This window comes from Bombina bombina, chromosome 2 (assembly GCF_027579735.1).
Source record: "Bombina bombina isolate aBomBom1 chromosome 2, aBomBom1.pri, whole genome shotgun sequence".
NCBI classification, from domain to species: Eukaryota; Metazoa; Chordata; class Amphibia; order Anura; family Bombinatoridae; genus Bombina; species Bombina bombina.
In genome coordinates, this window is record NC_069500.1 from 1,096,189,934 (window position 1) to 1,096,215,053 (window position 25,120).

At 40.3% G+C, this 25,120-nt stretch overlaps 1 protein-coding gene across 1 annotated transcript in view; it reads right to left on the reverse strand.

The window, feature by feature from the left end:
• LOC128650066 (SH3 domain-containing protein 19) overlaps window positions 1–25,120 on the reverse strand; it is a 169,502-nt gene that overhangs the window by 106,186 nt on the left and 38,196 nt on the right. The window contains exon 2 of the mRNA XM_053703736.1: window positions 6,871–6,910. Within this exon, the coding sequence (XP_053559711.1) occupies window positions 6,871–6,910 (40 nt within the window). The remainder of the gene's footprint in view (window positions 1–6,870; window positions 6,911–25,120) is intronic.

The window sequence follows — 25,120 nt, forward strand, 5'->3', positions numbered from 1 at the left end:
TTTATTTAACTCTCCACAACAGTATTACAAAGTTAAAAGGTTCAGACTACTTGAAAATGTTTATTGTTTAAAAAGATAGATAATCCCTTTATTAGTGAGCACTATGTTATCTATATGGCACACATGAACTAGTGCTATCTAGCTGTGAAAAACTGTCAAAATGCACAATATAAAAGAGGCAGTCTTCAAAATTAGCATATGAGGCTACATAGGTTTAGCTTTCAACAAAGAATACCAAGAGAACAAAGCAAATTTGATGATAAAAACAAATTATGCTTTTACCTGATAATTTTATTTCCATCGTGGAGAGGAGAGTCCACGGCTTTATTTATTACTTTTGGGAAATAAGAACCTGGCCATCAGGAGGAGGCAAAGACACCCCAGCCAAAGGCTTAAATACCTCCACACTCCCCTCTTCCCCCAGTCATTCTGCCGAGGGAACAAAGAACAGTAGGAGAAAGATCAGGGTATAAATGGTGTCAGAAGATAAATTAAAATTAGGTCCGCCCACCAGAGTTACGGGCGGGAGCCGTGGGCTCTCCTCCCCACGATGGAAATAAAACTAAGCATAATTTATGTTTTCCATCTAAAGGGGAGGGGTCCACAGCTTCATTCATTACTTTAGGGAAACATATACCCAAGCTTTAGAGGACACTGAATAAAACCGGGAGGAAAAAAAGGCGGACCCTAATCTGAGGGCACCACAGCCTGTAAAACCCTTCTCCCAAAAGCAGCTTCCACAGAAGCAAAAATGTCAAATTTGTAAAACTTTGTAAAAGTATGTAAGGAGGACCAGGTAGCCGCCTTACAAATCTGCTCCATAGAGGCCTCATTCTTGAAGGCCCAGGACAAAGCCACAGCTCTAGTTGAATAAGCTGTGATCCTCTGAGGAGGCTTATGTCCCGCTGTCTCATAGGCCAAGTGAATCAAGCTCCTCAACCAAACGGACAAAGAAGTAGAAGAGGCCCTCTGCCCCTTGCGCTTCCCGGAATACACCACAAAAAGAGATGTAGAAATCCTACGTAGCTTGTAGATAGAACTTTAAGGCCCGAACCATATCTAGATTATGAAGTAACCTCTCCTTAGAAGGAAGGTTAGGACACAAAGAAGGAACAATTATTTCCCGATTGATGTTACGGTTAGACACCACCTTGGGAAGAAACCCCAAACGAGTGCGAAGAACAGCCCTATCCGCATGAAAGACCAGATAAGGAGGCTCGAATTGCAAGGCAGCCAGCCCAGATACTCTGCATGCCGATGCAATGGCCAACAGAAAGAGAACCTTCCAGGACAGAATCTTAATGTCAATAGAATGCATAGGCTCAAATGGAACCCTCTGCAATACCTGAAGGACCAAGGCTAAGCTCCATGGGGGAGCAGGCTTCCTAAAGACAGGTCTGATTCTAGACAGAGCCTGAACAAAAGATTGAATGTCAGGAAGCTCAGCGAGTATCCTGTGCAACAAGGCTGATAAAGCTGAAATCTGTCCCTTAAAGGAACTGGCGGCAAGACCCTTCTCCAAACCTTATTGGAGAAAAGACAGAATCCTGGATACCTTCATCTTGTGCCAAGGATATCCGTGTTTCTCACAACAAGACAAGTAAGTCCTTAACACCTTATGGTAGATGCAACGAGTGACTGGCTTTCTTGCCTGAACTAGAGTGTCAATCACACTTTTAGAAAAACTTCTATTGGCTAAGATTAAGCGTTCAATCTCCATGCAGTCAGCCTCAGAGAAACGTGATTTTGATGTTGAAAGGGACCCTGTTCCAGCAGATCCCTGTGACAGGGTAACCTCCATGGTGGAGAGGATGACATCCCCACCAGATCCGCAAACCACGTCCTCCGCGGCCACAAAGGAGCAATCAGGATGGCCGAAGCTCGCTCCTGCTTGATGCGTGCCACTACATGAGGTAGAAGTGGTAACGGTGGAAAAATGGAAGCTAGGCTGAATCCCCAAGGCACCACTAAGGCATCTATCAGCTCTACCTGGGGATCCCTCGACCCGTATCGGGGTAGCTTGCAATTGAGTCGGGATGCCATAAGATCTATATCCGGCATTCTCCCTCTGAGACAAATCTCCGCAAACACTTTGGGGTGAAGAGACTATTCCCCCGGATGGAAAGATTGCCTGCTGAGAAAGTCCGCTTCCCAGTTGTCCACACCTGGAATGTGGATTGCTGAGAGCGAGAAGATGTGGGACTCCGCCCACTCCTAAATCCGAGACACCTCCTTCATTGCTAGGGAGCTCCTCGTTCCTCCCTGGTGGTTGATGTAAGCCACCGAGGTATTGTTATCGGTCTGGAATCTGATGAAGCTAAACAACCCCAGAAAAGGCCATGCCCTCAGAGCATTGTAGATGGCTCGAAGTTCCAGAATATTTATCGAAAGGAGAGACTCCTCCCGGGTCCATTTTCCTTTTTCCAATCTGGCACCTCAAACAGCTCCACATCCTGTCAGACTCGTGTCCGTTGTCACAATCTCCCAGGTCGGTCTCAGGAAGGATGTCCCCAGGGACAGATGCTCTGGACGGATACACCATGATAGGGAGTACCTGGTCCGAGCATCCATGGATATTATAATAGATCTGAATGATCGCCGTTTCACTGTCTCAACATGCACAATTGAAGAGGTCTGAGATGGAACCTGGCGAAAGGGATGACGTCTATGCTGGAAACCATGAGCCCGATCATCTTCATATACTGAGCCACCGAAGGGCTTGAGTAAGACCGAAGGGCAAGACAGGTGGACGCAATCTTCCTGCATCGTTGATCTGTAAGAAATATTTTCATGGACATAGAGTCTATTATCGTGCCCAGGAACTCCACCCTGTTGCTGGGATCCAGGGAACTCTTTCCTGAGTTGATCTTCTAACCATGAGATTGGAGCTATAAAAGAAGAGCCCTTGAATGATCCTCTGTGAGGCTGAACGACGGCGTCTGGACTAGGATGTCGTCCAAATAGGGCGCCACAGAAATGCCCCTGGATCTGGCCACTGCAAGAAGCGCCCCCAGAACCTTCGTGAAGACTCTCGGGGCCGTCGCCAAGCCGAAGGGAAAGGCCACAACCTGGAAGTGTTGGTCCAGAAATGAAAATCTTAGGAACTTTAAGTGGTCCCTGTGAATTGGAACATGAAGGTAAGCATCCTTCAAGTCTATTGTCGTCATGAACTGCCCTTCTTGAACTAGGGGTACAATAGATCTGATAGTTTCCATTTTGAATGATGGAACCGCCAGAAACATGTTTAAACACTTTAGGTCCAGAATCGGTTGGAATGTGCCCTCCTTCTTTGGAACCACAAAAAGATTTAAATAGTACCCTAGACCCCTTTCTGCTTGGGGTACTGGTATGATAACATCTAGAAAGGCCGCTCTCTTTTCCAGTCTTGAAGACCAGAGGAATCTGCCCCAGGGCGGATTGGGACCTGAATCCTATCCTGTAACCCTGGGTGACAACCTCCAGAACCCAAGGGTCCTGAACATCCTGCAACCAGGCTTTGGAGAAGAAAGACAATCTTCCCCCTTCTTGGTCCAGGGGCCGCCTCTTCATGCCGATTTTGTCTCGGCAGGCTTCTTGTTCTGCTTGGACTTGTTCCAAGACTGAGCAGGCTTCTAAGTTCCCTTGGACTGATCCGCTTTCACGGCGGGCTCCTGGCACTGGGCCTTGTCCGCATGAAAGGGATGTAAAGTAGATCCTTTAGGCTTAGCCTTCTAATCCTGTGGTAGGAAAGCTCCCTTGCCTCCTGTAACCTTGGATATGATCGAATCCAATCCTGGACCGGACAGAATCTTTCCTTGAAAAGGCAGGGACAACAGCCTCGACTTAGAGGTCAAGTCCACAGACCAAGACTTTAGCCACAGAGCCCTGCAAGCTAAAACGGAGAATCCTGAAACCTTTGCGTTCAAGCGAATAATTTGTATATTGGCATCACAAATGAAAGAATTGGTGACCTTTAACACCTTAATCTTATCCTGTATCTTGTCGATGGAAGTCTCCCTCTTGACCATATTACACAGGGATTCACACTAATATGTTGCAGCTCCGGAAACTGCGGCTACAGCCGCTGCTGGTTTAAAAACAAACCCTGTGTGTTGAAACATTTTCCTTAACATGTTTTCTAACTTTTTATCTATGGGCTCTTTAAAGACGAACTATCCTCAAGAGGAATAGTTGTCTGCTTTGCGAGCATAGAGATGGCACCATCCACCTTAGGGACAGTCCCCCACAGCTCAAGCTGAGAGTCCGGAACGGGGAACAGTTTCTTAAAGGAAGAAGAAGAGGAAAAGGAAGAACCTAATCTCTCCCATTCATTCTTAATAATATTAGCCATCTTTACAGGAACCGAGAAGGTCTGAGGCACTACCCTGTCCTTGAATACCTTATCAAGCTTAGGAATTGAAGGTTGCTCCGGAAGCTTCGGTTCTGGGACCTCCAGAGTAGAAAGCACTTGCTTCAGAAAAAAGCGCAAATTCTCCATCCTAAACCTAAAGTCAGGCTCCTCTGCAGTCGGAGGATGAGATGACACTGACTCCGACCCAGAAGGAGCCTCCTCAAACGAGTCAGAGTGGGCCTTGTCAGCATATAACGCCTCTGATGTTTCCATAGGCATAGACAACCCCTGGGCTGGGCCACCATGATACTCCCTACGCTTGCGCTTAGCAGAACGTGGTAAGGCATGGATCACTTTCGATACTGCCGTTTGCCGTTGATCCACAAAATATGACGGCCAACGAATTTCTCCCATAGGAGTAATAGTTGGACCCTGGGGCGCTGCATGTGCACTCGGAGATGAAAGCAGGGAATGCACCGCTTGGGATGGGGAGCACTCAGAGGTGGATGGCTCAGTAGTACTAGACATCCCTTTAGTTTTAGATGTTGCTACCTTATCAAGGCATGTGGAACATAGTTGAACAGGCTGATCTACAAGAACCTCCTCACAATAAACACAGGGATGAGACTGTTAAAGAGGGAGTACCCTCTAACGCGTCAGAGTCCTCCATAGCTTGCGCTTTTATTATGGACTAGACTAGCTTAAAATACAGGCACCTTTATACCTCCAATGGCCGGGGCACTCAACACCTCCTATGACCCGGACTACAGAAACCGCTTCGTCTCCTATGCCGCTGATCAACAGAGGAAGTGAAAACTCACACCCAGTCATCTGGGATGCCTCGCAGGACCGCCCCTGCACTAAGGAGAAAACGCGCCAAAATCGGCTGCGCAAATACTACCAAAGTCAACCTGAAGTTCCACCATTGCCAGACCCACATCTCGCACATAACGCAGCAATAACACAATAAACAATATTATGTATAACCCCCCCTGTTCAATAATCCTCTCACTAGGAATATTAACCCTTGATTCCATAAGATAAAAGGAGCCACACTATGACCCTGTCTTCTGTGTTATCATCATGTATAAAAAAAATGAAACAATCTTACCAGAATCAATGACAGGTGGAAGCATCGCTCCTGAAATGGACTTGAGTGCAGAAAGCAGGCAGCAAAACTTAACGCTGATTGCTTTTAAAGCTGTTATTATGAGTCAGGATGGTTTTGCAGAAAGACTCTCCCTTCATCCAGGCTCTCACTGAGAGGCTGACAGGACTACTTAAAACTCCAGTCCCATTCCGAAGAGTACTACCCTCCAAAAGAGACTACTCCGAATCTTCGGCACTTCTCTGCCATCCTAACGCTGATTGCTTTTAAAGCTGTTATTATGAGTCAGGATGGTTTTGCAGAAAGACTCTCCCTTCATCCAGGCTCTCACTGAGAGGCTGACAGGACTACTTAAAACTCCAGTCCCATTCCGAAGAGTACTACCCTCCAAAAGAGACTACTCCGAATCTTCGGCACTTCTCTGCCATCCTAACGCTGATTGCTTTTAAAGCTGTTATTATGAGTCAGGATGGTTTTGCAGAAAGACTCTCCCTTCATCCAGGCTCTCACTGAGAGGCTGACAGGACTACTTAAAACTCCAGTCCCATTCCGAAGAGTACTACCCTCCAAAAGAGACTACTCCGAATCTTCGGCACTTCTCTGCCATCCTCCTGTGACGAAAGGCAAAGAATAACTGGGGGATGAGGGGAGCGGGGGAGGTATTTAAGCCTTTGACTGGGGTGTCTTTGCCTCCTCCTGGTGGCCAGGTTCTTATTTCCCAAAAGTAATGAATGAAGCCATGGACTCTCCTCCCTTTTAGATGGAAAGTAAATTAAAAAGTTGTTTAAAAATCCCATACCCTATCTGAATCATGAAAGTTTAAGTTTGACTAGACTGTCCCTTTAAAGTCAACTATGGATTGGCGACAAACTTCAAATCATAAGCTGAACACATGCCAGTGAGCCAATCACAAGAGGCATATTTTCATAATTGCCAATGATTGTCCATGTTTATCACTGGAGTAGAAGTGTATTACCTTCTGGAGTAGACTTTGTTTAACTCCTTTGCTGAGATTAAACCCATAGTTACATGCAAGCAATAGTGCAATATGAAAATCCTCTAATTTTTTTGATAATTTTTTTACTGCACTTTTTTGCCCCATTATCTATAAACTGGACTTTAATGTCCATTTATTATACAGGTCTTTGATATTTGTAACTTTTTATTGTTTAGTAAGTAATCAATTGTATAGTTTTTATGTGTCTATAGAATTTTGCTAATTCCTGTATATAATGTGCTGCCAAGAAGGGACGGATTGTGCTTTTTTACCATTATTATAATGTCTAGTACATGTCCTGTGACTGAACAAAGACAAAGGTCTGCGTGCATTGTTTTATACGTGCATGAGGTGAACCATTCACATTCAAATTGTAACAGTCTGTTTTCTGGAATAGAATTTAATGATGCAATAGGTTTTAAAATAGATTCTTACCCAGGAAATCGGTGCTCTGGTTTATTTCTTTCTGGACGTTCTGTAATCAGAGGGGGGAAGGAAAAATAACAATATAAATAAAACGCAAAAAAACAAGTTTGTTTTGTTCTTTAAACTACTCACAAGAAAAAATGTAATTTTTACATTTTTAAAATTAATCTAAACTCTGTAGGTATTTTAACAAAAAAAAAAAGCAAAGCAAACAGTTAACAGCTATCCATTTCATATCAAGATGGAATAGTAGTATTTAAAAGAATACAGATGGCAAAAGTGACACAAAGGGACAGTGGATTCATCTACAGACCAATAGCAGCACCAACCAGTAACATTTATATCTAAAACTTCAGGCATATGCAATATATACACAAACAGGCTAAACAAATTATTGGAATAAAAAAAGGCAAAAATAAAAAACTACAACATAAAACAGACAAAAGGAATAAAAACAAAACATGCAATTAAAGAGATGTGAAATTTCCAGACGTTTTGAAGCTATGGGTAAAAAAAAAAAAGTTTTTACCTATTGAGTACTTTTTAATTCATAGTGCATAAGGTTTTCCCCCACATGGTTTTACTCACCATAATTTAAATGAAAAAAAAAATAAAAAAAAAATTATATATATATATATATATATTATATATATATATATATTATATATATATATATATATATATATATATATATATATATAGAGAGAGAGATAGTGTGTGTGTATATATATATACATATATACACACACAGACATATATATATATATATATATATATATATATATATATATATATATATATATATATATACACATACATATATACATATATACATACACACACACACACACATACATATACACACACAGAAAGAGAAGCACACTCACAGGAACGAACAACTGGCTCAATACTATTGTTAGCCTGTTCTATGGCGATTTACCACCTGGGTTATATAAAAAATATAACAGACTCTAAAGAAGGAAGTAGTGTACTGTACTATATCCTAATATTTATTTACTAGAGAAAAAAAATAATTTTCAACACACATTGTATATTAGAGACTACATAGTGAATGGCTGGGAAGGGATAGGGTGACCATTCCCCTGGCACAAGGTACGTACATCACACTATAGAAGGGATTTTACAAACAAAAGTTAGAGTCCAGAATACAGACTGTTAAAATACATTTCTAGCAGAACAAGAGCACCGTCTGTAAAATAACAGTAACTCCTTTTGTTAGTCACTGTGACGCAACCACAGACCACTAATATACTGATTACTTTAAATATTTTATACAATGACCGTTCATTCATTTAATAAAGTGTATTCAATAAACAAATAGTATAAAAGTGAAGGTTTTGAATGAGTTTAAAACCACAGTGCAATGACCTTTTATATGCAGAAGAATACCAATATTATCCATCATAATGTAGCAGCATAGTTGCCTTCTACTTTTCTAAACAGCAAAAGCAATAATGCACTTAGCAAGTAAACCAGAAAGATGCAGATAGAAGACAAAATAAAATGTCTTTGTAATAATCTAATGGTAAATGTTCTTACTCTGTGGAAGAGGCAAAGTGCTTGAAATATTCATTAGCAGTAGAGGAGACATATAAATTAAATCACTGCCTCATTATTCATGGTACCAAAATTTATACAAAGTTTCTACTGACCAACATAAGAACTAAAATTAGGTACAAAAAATGCTGAGAAAGCAGCTTTGTATCCTCATCTACAGGTCAGATTTAGACAAGCAATGCATCTTTAAAAATAAGGGAGGAAACCACGAAAAAGAAAAAAAAAGGAGCTATTTTCCATGAATCATGGTTGGCAACATTCTGTGACCAGGATGGGGGGGGGGGGGCAGAGCAGGTCTCTGCAACATCTGGAAATGCACTGTATAGCTGAACAAATACAGCATCATTTATAGGAACGTTTTACAGATTAACCCCTTAAATCCAAGGATGTACACAAGGCAATTAATGTGCCAGTATAAATGTTTCTCCCATTAACTGAATTAAGTAACAAAGGCTTTAATAAATAACGGTACAATTTAGGAACCACTAATTTGTTTGAGTTCAGTGGAGAATTATTATTATTAATTTTTTTTTAATTTTTTTTTATGTATTCCTCTATAAGTAGCAAAAAAAATGTTAATTGCTAAAAGTAAAATGCTAGGTGTTGCCCCCTCCTTTACTTTGAGGCTTGGCATATCTCAGAAGAGAAAAGAACTGAATGCACAGAATTTCTTCAATAACTTTAAAATACCAGCTATTTATTTTTACTGGGAAACAAGTTGATCTGATGCTTACTTAAAATAAGTTGTCCTCAGGCATCCAAACATTTTATCAACCAAAGATACCTCCCCTTGACATAACCCTCAAAATTGTTACTGGCATCTGCAGTCAATGTTTTCAATTAAAAACGCTCTAGGGCAACACACTGAACTACAGAGAATACATACATTATACAGTACATATTCCCTATAAAGCTAGATTCATAAACTCTATGAACAAGTGTAATGTAAGTAAGAAATACTAATTAATTTACACTAAGACTGTGTTACATATTTATTTATTTATAAAATATTTTACCAGGAAGGATACATTGAGATTTCTCTCGTTTTCAAGTATGTCCTAGGTCCACAAAACATTGCATTGTTACAATAGGGTACAATAAAATACAAAAGCAATAATGTAACATAGAACAGGTAGGAAATATATATATATATATATACACACACACATATATATACATACATACACACACACACATATACACTATAAGACGACGTGTTATTAAATTGAAATCACGTTTAGTAAGACCTTACTGTTGCATCAGAAAAAATAAATAGGGAAAAATGTTCAAGTGTCCAAAAAAATTTTTTTTTTTTACAAATAATTCTAGTTTAACACCAAATTACATATATTTGTGTTGTTTAGTTAATGATAGATTATCATGGTCATTTCTTTAAAGATAACTGTGTTCCTTCCTGACAACAGAGTGCAAATCAAACATTTAAAAAGTGCATAAAGGGAACAGTCAGACAGTTGTGACTGGCTTTTTAAATTTGACATGTAGACATCTTACCTATGTGTAGAAACAAAAGAAAAGCTGGCCTGGTTCCTCACTGGTGATGGTCTATGCTTTCAGTATACTGGTAATGCTTACACTGTGAGATGGGCTTCCCACAAACTGTTATTAAACACAGACAGCGCAGAGCGAGATGCATGTGAAAAAGATTAAATCACACAGATGAAAACAGCAGCATCCAGAAGGACGAGGGAGGAGAGGAGGGATGTTCCCCACATGGGTTGTACACTTCTGATTGGTAATCTAAGCTGGTCAAAGATCACTAGAGGAATGCAGTCAATCAGGAAGTTCATACAGCCCTCTTTACTTTCACTCCACACGAAAAAAAGAAACAGATTGCTAAACTCTTCCTTTTATTCCTGGTTATTAGAAAAGTAATTATGTACACCATTCTAAATGGCATACTTGTGTGTCACTGATATTGTAATATCCACATGACATCTTAACATCACATAACTATACTTCTTGATTAATATCTGCAGACTAGAGTGGCTAAATAACGCATTGTTTTAAAAGGATATAGATGTGAATACAATATTAAGTACTGAACAGATTATATTAAAATTAATTCTGATTTTAATTTGGGGATACTGAAGCCTCGTTTACAATAGAAACATTTTTTTCTCTCTTCTCAATGAACCCAATCTCAAACTCTAAAGGGGGTGTTAGGAAGATTGGCCTGTACAATCAAGCATACAAAGCCTTTACTTGTACTTTGTGTATTTTTCAAGGGTATTCTAATGCAAAAATAAAAAAATAGATATTTGTGCATTGTGTCCTTCTTAACTATCGGCTAGATTTAGAGTTTTGCGGCCAAAGGGGTGCGTTAGCTACGCATGTTTTTTTCCCCCCGCACCTTTTAAACAACACTGGTATTTAGAGTTCTCTGAAGAGCTGCGTTAGGCTCCAAAAAGGGAGCGTAGAGCATAATTTACCGCCACTTCAACTCTAAATAACAGCGTTGCTTACGGACGCAGCCAGCTTCAAAAACGTACTTGTGCACGATTCCCCCATAGGAAACAATGGGGCAGTTTGAGCTGGAAAAAAAACCTAACACCTGCAAAAAAGCAGCGTTCAGCTCCTAACGCAGCCCCATTGTTTCCTATGTGGAAACACTTCCTAAGTCTGCACCTAACACCCTAACATGTACCCCGAGTCTAAACACCCCTAACCTTACACTTATTAACCCCTAATCTGCCGCCGCTGCTATCGCTGACCCCTGCATTTTATTATTATTAACCCCTAATCTGCCGTCCCCAATGTCGCCGCTACCTACCTACACTTATTAACCCCTAATCTGCCGACCGAACCTCGCCGCTACTCTAATAAATGTATTAACCCCTAAAGCCAAGTCTAACCCTAACACTAACACCCCCCTAAGTTAAATATAAACCCTAATATAGCTACAATGTAACGAATAATTATATTGTAGCTATTTTAGGATTTATATTTATTTTACAGGCAACTTTGTATTTATTTTAACTAGGTACAATAGCTATTAAATAGTTATTTACTATTTACCTAGTTAAAAGAATTACAAAATTACCTGTAAAATAAATCCTAACCTAAGTTACAATTAAAACTAACACTACACTAGCAATAAATTAATTAACTAAACTACCTACAATTATCTACAATTAAATCAACTAAACTAAATTACAAAAAATAAAAAAAGATTACAAGAATTTTAAACTAATTACACCTACTCTAAGCCCCCTAAAAAAATAACAAAGCCCCCCAAAATAAAAAAATGCCCTACCCTATTCTAAAATAAAAAGTTAACAGCTCTTTTACCTTACCAGCCCTTAAAAGGGCCTTTTGCGGGGCATGCCCCAAAGTCATCAGCTCTTTTGCATTTAAAAAAAAAACATACAATACCCCCCCGCAACATTACAACCCACCACCCACATACCCCTAATATAACCCAAACCCCCCTTAAAAAACCTAACACAAAGCCCCTGAAGATCTCCCTACCTTATCTTCACCACGCCGGGTATCACCGATCCGTCCAGAAGAGGGTCCAAAGTCTTCATCCTATCCGGCAAGAAGAGGACATCCGGACCGGTAGACATGTTCATCCAGGCGGCGTCTTCTATCTTCATCCATCCGGCGCGGAGTGGGACCATCTTGAAGCAGCCGACGCAGATCCATCCTCTTCTTCCGGCGACTCCCGACGAATGAAGGTTCCTTTAAGTGACGTCATCCAAGATGGCGTCCCTCAAATTCCGATTGGCTGATAGGATTCTATCAGCCAATCGGAATTAAGGTAGGAAAAATCTGATTGGCTGATTGAATCAGCCAATCAGATTCAAGTTCAATCCAATTGGCTGATCCAATCAGCCAATCAGATTGAGCTTGCATTCTATTGGCTGATCGTAAAAGCCAATAGAATGTGAGCTCAATCTGATTGGCTGATTGGATCAGCCAATCCGATTGAACTTGAATCTGATTGGCTGATTCAATCAGCCAATCAGATTTTTCCTACCTTAATTCCGATTGGCTGATAGAATCCTATCAGCCAATCGGAATTCGAGGGACGCCATCTTGGATGACGTCACTTAAAGGACCAGTCAATACAGTAGATTTGTATAATCAACAAATGCATGGTAAGAAGACAATGCAATAGCACTTAGTCTGAACTTCAAATGAGTAGTAGATTTTTGTTAAATAAATTGCAAAGTTATGTCTATTTCCACTCCCCCTGTATCATGTGACAGCCATCAGCCAATCACAAATGCATATACGTATATGCTGTGAATTCTTGCACATGCTCAGTAGGAGTTGGTGACTCAAAAAGTGTAAATATAAAAAGACGGTGCACATTTTGTTAATTGAAGTAAATTGGAAAGTTGTTTAAAATTGCATGCTGTATCTGAATCTTGAAGTATAATTTTGACTCGAGTGTCCCTTTAAAGGAACCTTCATTCGTCGGGAGTCGCCGGAAGAAGAGGATGGATCCGCGTCGGCTGCTTCAAGATGGTCCCGCTCCGCGCCGGATGGATGAAGATAGAAGACGCCGCCTGGATGAACATGTCTACCGGTCCGGATGTCCTCTTCTTGCCGGATAGGATGAAGACTTTGGACCCTCTTCTGGACGGATCGGTGATACCCGGCGTGGGGAAGATAAGGTAGGGAGATCTTCAGGGGCTTAGTGTTAGGTTTTATAAGGGGGGTTTGGGTTAGATTAGGGGTATGTGGGTGGTGGGTTGTAATGTTGGGGGGGGGGTATTGTATGTTTTTTTTAAATGCAAAAGAGCTGATGACTTTGGAGCATGCCCCGCAAAAGGCCCTTTTAAGGGCTGGTAAGGTAAAAGAGCTGTTAACTTTTTATTTTAGAATAGGGTAGGGCATTTTTTTTATTTTGGGGGGCTTTGTTATTTTTTTAGGGGGCTTAGAGTAGGTGTAATTAGTTTAAAATTCTTATAATCTTTTTATTTTTTGTAATTTAGTGGGGTTTTTTTTTTGTAATTTAGTTTAGTTGATTTAATTGTAGATAATTGTAGGTAGTTTAGTTAATTAATTTATTGCTAGTGTAGTGTTAGGTTTAATTGTAACTTAGGTTAGGATTTATTTTACAGGTAATTTTGTAATTCTTTTAACTAGGTAGCTATTGAATAGTAAATAACTATTTAATAGCTATTGTACCTAGTTAAAATAAATACAAAGTTGCCTGTAAAATAAATTTAAATCCTAAAATAGCTACAATATAATTATTTGTTATATTGTAGCTATATTAGGGTTTATTTTACAGGTAAGTATTTAGCTTTAAATAGGATTAATTTATTTAATAAGATTTATTTTATTTCGTTAGATTTAAATTATATTTAATTTAGGGGGGTGTTAGGGTTAGGGTTAGACTTAGCTTTAGGGGTTAATACATTTATTATAGTAGCGGTGAGGTCCGGTCGGCAGATTAGGGGTTAATACTTGAAGTTAGGTGTCAGCGATATTAGGGAGGGCAGATTAGGGTTTTTGAGGCGGGAGTGAGGCGGTTTAGGGGTTAATACATTATAGTGGCGGCGAGGTCCGGTCGGCAGATTAGGGGTTAATAAGTGTAGGTAGGTAGCGGCGACGTTGGGGAGGGGGCAGATTAGGGGTTAATAAATATTATGTAGGTGTCGGCGATGTTAGGGGCAGCAGATTAGAGGTACATAGGGATAATGTAGGTTGCGGCGGTGTGTGGTCGGCAGATTAGGGGTTAAAAATTTAATTATAGTGGCGGCGATGTGGGAGACCTCGGTTTAGGGGTGCATAGGTAGTTTATGGGTGTTAGTGTACTTTAGAGAAGTGTTTTTCAACCAGTGTGCCGTGGGGGGGGGGCAGATTAGGGGTTAATAAATATTATGTAGGTGTCGGCGATGTTAGGGGCAGCAGATTAGAGGTACATAGGGATAATGTAGGTTGCGGCGGTGTGTGGTCGGCAGATTAGGGGTTAAAAATTTAATTATAGTGGCGGCGATGTGGGAGACCTCGGTTTAGGGGTGCATAGGTAGTTTATGGGTGTTAGTGTACTTTAGAGCAGTGTTTTTCAACCAGTGTGCCGTGGCACACTAGTGTGCCATGAGAGATCCTCTGGTGTGCCGCGGCAGACTGACAACAGTGTGACATATTTTTTAAACTTTGCTTGTTTTTTACTCCCAGTGCAGGGGTAGTTTGTAGGAGGCATGGCATAACAGCACAATACATACAGTGTGTATATATATATATGTTTGGGATGGTGGTGTGCCACAGGATTTTTTTAATGTAAAAAAGTGTGCCACTGCAAAAAAAAGGTTAAAAATCACTGCTTTAGAGCACAGTAGTTAAGAGCTTTATAAACCGGCGTTAGCCCATAAAGCTCTTAACTCCTGACTTTTTTCTGCGGCTGGAGTTTTGTCGTTAGAGTTCTAACGCTCACTTCAGCCAAGACTCTAAATACTAGCGTTAGAAAGATCCCATTGAAAAGATAGGATACGCAATTGGCGTAATGGGATCTGCGGTATGGAAAAGTCGCGGCTGGAAAGTGAGCGTTAGACCCTTTCCTGACTGACTCTAAATACCAGCGGGCGGTAAAAACCAGCGTTAGGACCCCTTAACGCTGGTTTGGATGGCTAACGCAAAACTCTAAATCTAGGTGTATGTGTTTAACACCCAAAAAGTGCTGCTGGGAAGCTGCACTGCATTTTTGGTAGATGGATTCTGCCAGTGACGTGCGGTGAGTTCAGAGGCTGGTGAGGTACTGGCTATGATAGGCCAGAGAAACACATATATGAACCCAATAGAGGTATCTTAAGTTAAACGAAAGTATTGTTTCTCAACCGTGGGGGCCTCAAGTACCCCCAAACAGGGCAAGTTTTCATTATAGCTGAACCCATGCACAGGTGAAATAATCAGCTGATGGGTGAAAGCCAGTTAGTAACCGTGGTGTTACTGATCAGCTGAATACTTCACCGGTGCACTGGTTCAGCTATAATGAAAACCTGGCCGGTTGGGGGTGCTTGAGGACCATGGTTGAGAAACACTGCACTAAAGCACCAGCTCATCATCTGCAATGTGTTGATTACCTGGAGAATAAACACACACACACACACACACACTACATCCACACACTCACTCTGTCCACTAAGACACACACACACTACATGCACACACTCTGCTCACTGACACACACACTAACTCTGCCCACTAACACAAACACTACATGCACACACTCTGCTCACTGACACACACACTCTGCCCACTAACACACACACTACATGCACACACTCTGCTCACTGACACACACACTAACTCTGCCCACTAACACAAACACTACATGCACACACTCTGCTCACTGACACACACTACATGCACACACACTACATGCACACACTCTGCTCACTGATACACACACTACATACACACACTCTGACCACTAACACACACACTACATGCACACACTTACTCTGCCCACTAACACACACACACTACATGCACACACTCTGCTCACTGACACACACACACTACATGCACACACTCTGCTCACTGACACAAACACTACATGCACACACTCTGCCCACTAACACAAACACTACATGCACACACTCTGCCCACTAACACAAACACTACATGCACACACTCTGCTCACTCACACACACACACTACATGCATACACTCTGCTCACTAACACACACACTACATGCACACACTCTGCCCACTTACACACTCTATGCACACACTCTGCTCACTTACACACACTACATGCACACACTCTGCTCATTAACACACACACACACTACATGCACACACTCTTCCCACTAACACACACACACTCTGCCCACTAACACACACACACTACATGCACACACTCTGCTCACTGACACACACACACACTCTGCCCACTAACACACACACTACATGCACACACTCTGCTCACTGACACACACACTAACTCTGCCCACTAACACAAAAACTACATGCACACACTCTGCTCACTGACACACACTACATGCACACACTCTGCTCACTGACACACACTACATGCACACACTCTGCTCACTGACAACACACACACACTCTGCCCACTAACACACACACTACATGCACACACTCTGCTCACTGATACACACACTACATACACACACTCTGCCCACTAACACACACACTACATGCACACACTTACTCTGCCCACTAACACACACACTACATGCACACACTCTGCTCACTGACACACACACACTACATGCACACACTTTGCCCACTAACACAAACACTACATGCACACACTCTGCCCACTAACACAAACACTACATGCACACACTCTTCCCACTAACACAAACACTACATGCACACACTCTGCTCACTGACACACACACACACACACTACATGATACACTCTGCTCACTAACGCACACACTACATGCACACACTCTGCCCACTTACACACACTACATGCACACACTCTGCCCACACTCTGCTCACTGACACACACACTGACTCTGCCCACTAACACACACACACTACATGCACACACTCTGCCCACTAACACACACACACACTACATGCACACACTCTGCTCACTTACACACACGCTGACTCTGCCCACTAACACACACACTCTATGGACACACTCTGCTCACTGACACACACACACTACATGCACACACTCTGCCCACTAACACACACTACATGCACACACTTACTCTGCCCACTAACACACACTACATGCACACACTCTGCTCACTGACACACACACTACATGCACACACTCTGCCCACTAACACAAACACTACATGCACACACTCTTCCCACTAACACAAACACTACATGCACACACTCTGCTCACTGACACACACACTACATGCACACACTCTGCCCACTAACACACACACACTACATGCACACACTCTGCTCACTTACACACACACACACACTCTGCCCACTGACACACACACACACACTATGGACACACTCTGCTCACTGACACACACACACTACTTGCACACACTCTGCTCACTGACACACACACTACATGGACACCTATTCATTTTTTACAAAGTATACCTAGGTAGGCTCAAGAGCAGCAAAGCACAACTGGGAGCTAGCTGCTGACTGGTAGCTGCACATGCATGCCTTTTGTCATTGGCTCAGCCAGTATGTTCAGCTAGCTCCTAGTAGTGCATTACTGCCTTCAACAAAAGAATACCAAAGAGAATAAAGCAAAATTAACAACAAAATAAATTGTAAAGTTGCTTTAAAATTATATATTCTAGCTGAATCATGAAATAAAAAAAAATCGGGGTTCATGTCCCTTTAAAATGGAACACAGCTTTAAATAAACCATCATCTGCAAATGAGCTTAAACTGCCTTAAACTGTTAGATGTGACATTCCCTGTTAGACACAAAATATGTTTCCTGTATACATTAAATGGTAGAATGGGTCTTGGGTTTCCATTTTTTTCAAAAGTCTTTGGGTGTGATAATCAATGTAACACGCAGTGTCTAAAGATGAACACCATGCTGATGAGCCCTGATTCATCAAGGTTAAACACACAGTCATATGTATGTTTCTTAAGGCAATTTTATGTTTTTTTAAATTCTGATTATTGTCATATTCCTGTGAAGAAATTTAAGAGGATTTGATCCATCAAAAATGAAAGATTGATCATTGTTTGATGAAATGTTACTAACAGCTGATCAGTCAACATAAGAGAGCTGTTCATTAGTATTTTATCTCATCAGTGACCTCTTGGAATTAGAACATATATTATATATAAAAACTGGTAGTAATAAAATATACATTTATGGAAACACTATGTAAAATATGTGAGAAGTAACCAAATCTGACTACTAGAGGGAGCGTAAACTTAACTAAATATAAAAGAGACAAAAATGCTTAAAGGGACATAAGTGCAAAAAGAAAATCCTCCAATGCTAAAATATTTTATTATTGCCCTGTTGCATGTGTTTAGGCTCTGGAGTTAAATCAATAGATCAGGTAGAGGGAACTATTACTCATTTTTGGGGAAGGCTGTATGGCATCTGATTGAATGTAAAGCCTGGTTTAATCATATCAAAGAAAAGCACTTGAGAGCTGGGAGGTTAGGTAAAAAAGATATTTCTGCATATATCTTTGCATATTTCATCTATGACTATTATGCCCCTTTAACTTTGTCAATGCTTTGCATTAGACACATCTGACAATGGTATTCCAGTCCATCTATTTTGCAGGTTTTTTTCATGTTAATAGTTTTGCACCTACTTATTTCACAATAATAAATATGGTCTATAGCTGAATCACACTTTTGAACTATAAACTGCAACACATGTAAAAAATGTCCTGCTGAAAAAGTATTTATCATGCATGGTTTGAATTGTGTCAGCAGCACATTTTTCCATGTGTTGCGCAAGTACTAAACTTCAGAAAAACGAGGATCTAAAGTGGCAAAAAAATCATATGGGACCACCAGCCATATTATTTATATATTTTCTGACCGGTTGGTTGCTTGATGACTGTCACCCTCTCTATATTCCTGAGTGTCAGTCTATATAACAAGTGAAAACTCAGTTGGAAAGCAAATGAGTAGGCAACGCATTATTCATTGAGTGGTGCCGGTGTCTAGTACCTTACATACCTGCTGCCTGCAACGGCCCAAAACAAACCAGATGCTGTCTAATGTTCACTTCCCTCTTCATAGTAGAAAAGTGTATATTAGGAGGGCGCTGAACAAAGCTTAAGACACTTATATTCAATAATAATATTTTTTTTTTTATTTATTTATGCTCTAGTAACAATGTGTGTTTTTGACAGCCTAATAAGACCTGGGACGTCTCCCTATGGTCTAGATAACAATGATTAAGAAAATATTTGTAAAACAAAGATTAAAACATACACTTATTTGTATATGAATTTGAGTAATTATACTACCACTTTACAATTATTCCTAAAAAACAATCCCAAAATACATCATTTTAGAACCATGCACTTGTTATGTACAAAGATGTACATAAGGGTAGAATCAGTGACCTGAAATATTGGGCTATAAAAAAAGTACCTATGAATTGGAGGGGGGGGGGGGGGGCATTGAAACAAGATTACTGATTAAAGAGGCTGAACTTATCTATAAATTTGATACCCTATATCCAAAAGGCCTTAACTCAGAGCTCGATTTGTTATTTGTTATTTGAATGAATCTTTATTTTTTAACATATATTATTTTATGTAGCACTTCCTATATCAGAGTAGAAACATAGATTAATAAGGATAAACTTAACATTTATACTACTATTGCTGGTCAGAGTAATATGTTATATTAATTATACAGTTCTTGTTAACAAAAAATATGTTCTAAACCAATTTTATCAGAATTTTATTTATTTGTTTTTATTAAATTCAAAGAACCACTGTTGTTAAGATATAATTAGAAATTAAATAAAAAGAGAGAAGCGCTCAACCTGAGATAGCATAATAGCTTGTTCTATGGCCAGTTACCACCCAAGAAGCAGCCTCTTTTTGCTCAACATGTGCCTTTCACAGAGAAGAACTTTCCTGAAGCATATCAGTCTGATCCTGACTTCACAGTACTGTCCAGCCCCGAAATACCAGGCAATCCCTCTCTGAAGGAGAGAAACAGCAAAACCCCAGACGTACGTTTCGGTCTGTTGTGGGCCTCGTCAGTGAGGTGCAGTCATATCCCTCTAGGCACACTGAGCAACGGGTCCACGTCTGGATTCCTGCATCACACTTAGGGAGACTTCCCCAAGTGTCATAATTTTCATAAATAAAAACCCGTTGCTCAGTGTGCCTAGAGGGATATGGCTGCACCTCACTGACGAGGCCCAAAATAGGCCGAAACGTACGTCTGGGGTTTTGCTGTTTCTCTCGTTCAGAGAAGGATTGCCTGGTATTCTGGGGCTGGACTGTACTGTGAAGTCAAGATCAGACGGATATGCTTCAGGAAAGTTCTTCTCTGTGAAAGGCACATGTTAAGCAAAAAAAGGCTGCTTCTTGAGTGGTAACTAGCCATAGAACAAGTTCGTTCCCAGGTTGAGCGCTTCTCTCTTTTTATTTATAATTAGAAATTAGTTATATACCACCTTTAGCAGAAATATTGGAAAACAATACCACCTTAAGAAAAACCAATCAAAGCCAGACCAATAAGGAAGTCTCACCTGCCTATAAAAGACTCAGTATACCTGCCTATTACTTATCTTGAAAAAGCCCATAACAGGGTGAAACGCATTGAGGGTTAAAGGCAGTTATATTCACAGAGGGAGAGGTATATCCCACCAAGGATCTAATCAGCTTTACATGAACTGTCATCTGTTGGAACATAACCCAGGTTATACCTGCAATTTACTATCTTTTACTTGTGTGCTATGCAGCACTAAGAGCAAGTACACAGAATTAACTTGGATTCACCTGTCATCTTATCATCTGGTATTGGTACCTACTGACAAGCGAAATCTACTATCCCTAACTTGCGTGCTATATAGCACTAAGTACAAGTTACGCTATCACCTAAGTCACCAGTGTTCCTGTATTAGCGACGAATATGACAACATTCAAAAAAACATTACAACTTGTGACGTAACTACACGATCACATGGGAGCAAGGCAGCTGATACTTCGTAACGCTGCAAGGAGGGCAAGCAAGCCAACCTGTCCAGTACAGAAACACACAGGACGTTGACATCCCCTCCACAGAATTCACTGACAGAAGCGTCACTACAGTAAGGTATTTGGTGGCACACCACAAATAAATACACATAGAACCGAGATCTATGGGAACTTATTGATTCTATAAATGCTACACAGTAACTGGGACAATCTGGTATCTACTTAAAACTTAACAATTGCTACACAGTAAGCGGTGTACTCCGGTATTTGTTTACAGGCTGCTTTAAGCTGTTACATTTTAGATATATCAAGGTGGTATCAAAGATTCAATCAGACTCACAAAGTCTTGTACAATAATAACAAGTGCATGGTTCTAAAAGGATGTATTTTGGGATTGTTTTTTTAGGAATAATTGTGAATTGGTAATATAATTACTCAAATTCATATACAAATAGGTGTATGTTTTAATCTTTGTTTTACAAATATTTTCTTAATCATTGTTATCTAGACCATAAGGAGACGTCCCAGGTCTTATTAGGCTGTCAAAAACACACATTGTTACTAGAGCATAAATAAATATATTTTTTTATTATTATTGAATATAAGTGTCTTAAGCTTTGTTCAGCGCCCTCCTAATAAACACTTTTCTACTAATTATTTATTTTTAACACAGCATAGAGGAAGCTGTGTTTATTAGGAGTGGTTTGATACTAAATAGTCCAGCGCAACTATAAGCCATATTTTTTGTCACTTCCCTCTTCTTCCAATGTGACTGGCCACAGTCCACACTACACACAGCGGCACTCGCTCCAACTGTGAAGGCCGGTTAGGCAATTCCTAGAGAGCCAAGCCCCACCCCAGATGATGATCGGCACTCTAACTAAAACATATTTTCCGTGACTCAACAACATCTGATACTAACCCATATGCCAAAGGATAATAAAAGCGAAGTGGCCACGTGAACTTCATTTTTAGTTAAAAAAAATGAACACGTGACACATTAATACACAGCGGGGGGGGGGGGGGGTGGTACAGCACATTTTGTTACAAAAATAAACAGCACAGTTTTAAAACTGAAAAAAAGAAATGAACAGAACGATAGAAAAAAACAAAAAAACAAAAAAATTCTGCCTGGTGCTTGCACATGTAGTACTTTTAGGAGGCAGTCAGTCACAAAACAAAAAATAATAACTAAAAAAACAAAAAAAAAACACCTGACAGCAACTCGGTCATGTTCTCCTGATGCTGTCAATCACCAGGGTAAAGCCGATTGGCTTCCCTGGGACAGCCCCAAAGAGGCCATTATAGAGCAGCATCAAATGGGCACTTATGGGCAGCGGGATGAGCTAGCTTAACCACCACTGTCCACCAGTGGGTGGCGCAGCTCTCGCAGGCCCATAGCCAAAAGCAAACCAGCATGTTGCGCAATAGAGGACAGCAGACCTGCTCGTGCCTCTCCATTGCACAACATGTAGCTGAAAAAAAAAGCACTAATAAAGAAATTATTTTTTGCCCATATGACAGATGAGTCTCTGCCTCACCTGCCTCTAGTCCACAAGAATTAGCAAATGAGTACAGCACCCGTTAGTACCTTTTAGCAAATGTCAGTTCTGTTTGATGCCCGTGGAGAAAGGGTTACTTCCACTCTCACAGCAATGTAGAAGAATAGTATCCACAGCACCATTTTAGGTAAAAGAAAAAACTTTATTTTCACATTACATGCATGTAATGTGAAAATAAAGGTTTTTTCTGCCTCTAGTCCAAGCACATAGGACCAGCACAACACCTAAAGGCAAATGCCTCTGTAGAATCAGTGAAGTAGGTGCAACACTTTCCAGGTCTCTATTGACTGCATGTCCCTGGATTCTGCTATGGGAAATTCTGATCATCAGCCAGTGAGCAATCAAATCAGTCCTTAAAAAGAGACAGTAAACAACTTGAGGTTTTTTATAGAAAATGTTTATTTATGCATAATGAAATAACTTCATAATATACTTTAATTGCTTATTTTGTTGCCTTTTCACAATTCTCAGAATATGAAATGCACCAGCTGACTTCTCAAGGCTAACCCTGCTACATATATGCCCCTAACTGGCCTTATCAGATAACAACTGCAAAACAATTTTTACTAGCACTATGAATGTGGTCAGTCTTGTTGTCTGCATACTAAAGCCGAGATTGGCTCCTCCAAATAAGGCAAGTTGTGGGTGGAGTTTGGCTATTGATAAAAAAAAATTGACTATTGAATGGGAGGGGCCCTACACTACAGAAAAAAAGGTTGAGATTGGGGGTGGGGCCCCTAAATAACAATCGTGGAGAGGGGAGACAACTATGCTACAGAAAATAAATAAATAAATAAATAAATTGGGTACTGACAGACTATCCACCAGTACCTAAAATGGTAGGGATAAGTGTATGTGGGGGGAGAGGGGAACAGGGAGGTATCAGGCGGGAGGGTAATACATATATATATAATAATGCCGGGAATTTCAGAAGTGTGGTGCGCAGCTGCAAGTTCTAATTGCCAAAAAGCAATGGCAAAGCCATGCAAATCAGCTATTTCCGAGCAAAGGGGACCCAAGAGAAGATTTTATAATCATTTGTGTGATGATTGCACAAGCAGTATGTAAATAATTTCAGTGAGAAACCCAAAGTTTGTGAAAAAGTTAATTTTTTTTTATATGATCGCATTTGCCGGAGAAATGGGGGCATGAAATATACCAAAATAGACCTAGATCAATACCTTGGGTTGTCTACTTAAACAAAATAAATAGTTTTGACATGTAAAGAAAAAAAAACAAGGCTCTATTTATGTTTAAATGAAGTGTGAGCAAAAATGCTAAAATGTTGGTACTTTAGGCAAGTTTATCTCTGAAATACCCGGTAGCAAAGGTGTTAGAGGGACAGGAAACCCCAAAATTTTAATTCATGATTCGGATAGAACATAAAATTTTCAACAACTTTCAAATTTACTTTTATTATCAAATATGCTTCATTCTCTGGTTATCCTTTGCTGAAGGAACAGCATTGCACTACTAACTGAACACATCGAGTCAGCTAATCACAAGAGACAAATGTGTGCAGGCACCAATCACCAAGTAGCTCCCACTAGTATAGTATACGTGTGAATTAATTTTCAACAATAGATACTAAAATCGAAAATTGGGGGAGGGATTTGTATGCGTATAATTATCCTGACACAGCGGCAGCCCGCACCCCCTCTGAGGAAGCGTTCTTGTGAAACGCGCGTCAGGGGTCACCAGGAGAAGATCTGTATCTTCTATTTTTTAATCAGTTTACCGGAATGATCTAAATTACCACCTATAATGGTACTATCCTACTAACAGCAGTTCAGATTACGAGTATAATATTAAAGTAGCCACAGGATTGAAGGGGTTTAGCAGATAATTGTTTCTTATTCTGACTGCTGTAATAGTTATACTATTTACTTAAGATTAATGCATATTGGCTTATCGTTCTCGTTCCAGTGTTTTTATTCTCAGCCAACGTTGTTTGTATGAATGAATGTCTTTGCAAACCAAAAAAGATTTAGTATGCATGTAATTATGTGTCTGTCAAAATAACTGCGATGTTGGTTATGCAAAACTGGGGAATGGTAATGAAAGGATTATATATCTTTTTAACCCCTTAACGACTGCAACGTACTCTCTACTTCGCTGGTCATTAAGGGTTTTTCAGGTCATAATAGCGCAGGTCTTGCGCTATCATTACCTCCTTTCCTGCTGCAAACATTCAAAGATCAGCGACGTAAAGGGCACGTGACAAAAAAAATAATAATTCTGGAGTAGACTGTCCCTTTAAGGGGGTAGATTATTTATGGGATTTTCAGTGTCTCGGATTGACTTTTTAAAAAGACAAATGTTACAAATCGTGAGGTGAAGCAGCCAGTGTGAGGGTGGGCACTTGATATTTTGTTTATAAATTGTTGCCATGTAGCAGTTGTCAAGTGTAGCAAACTAGAAGTAAACAGGACCATAAACTTTCAAAATATCTGCCCAGAAAACATAGTTGACACATCCTATATGAGAGTACTATGTCTTAAAACATCTCTAATGCAGGACGGTTAG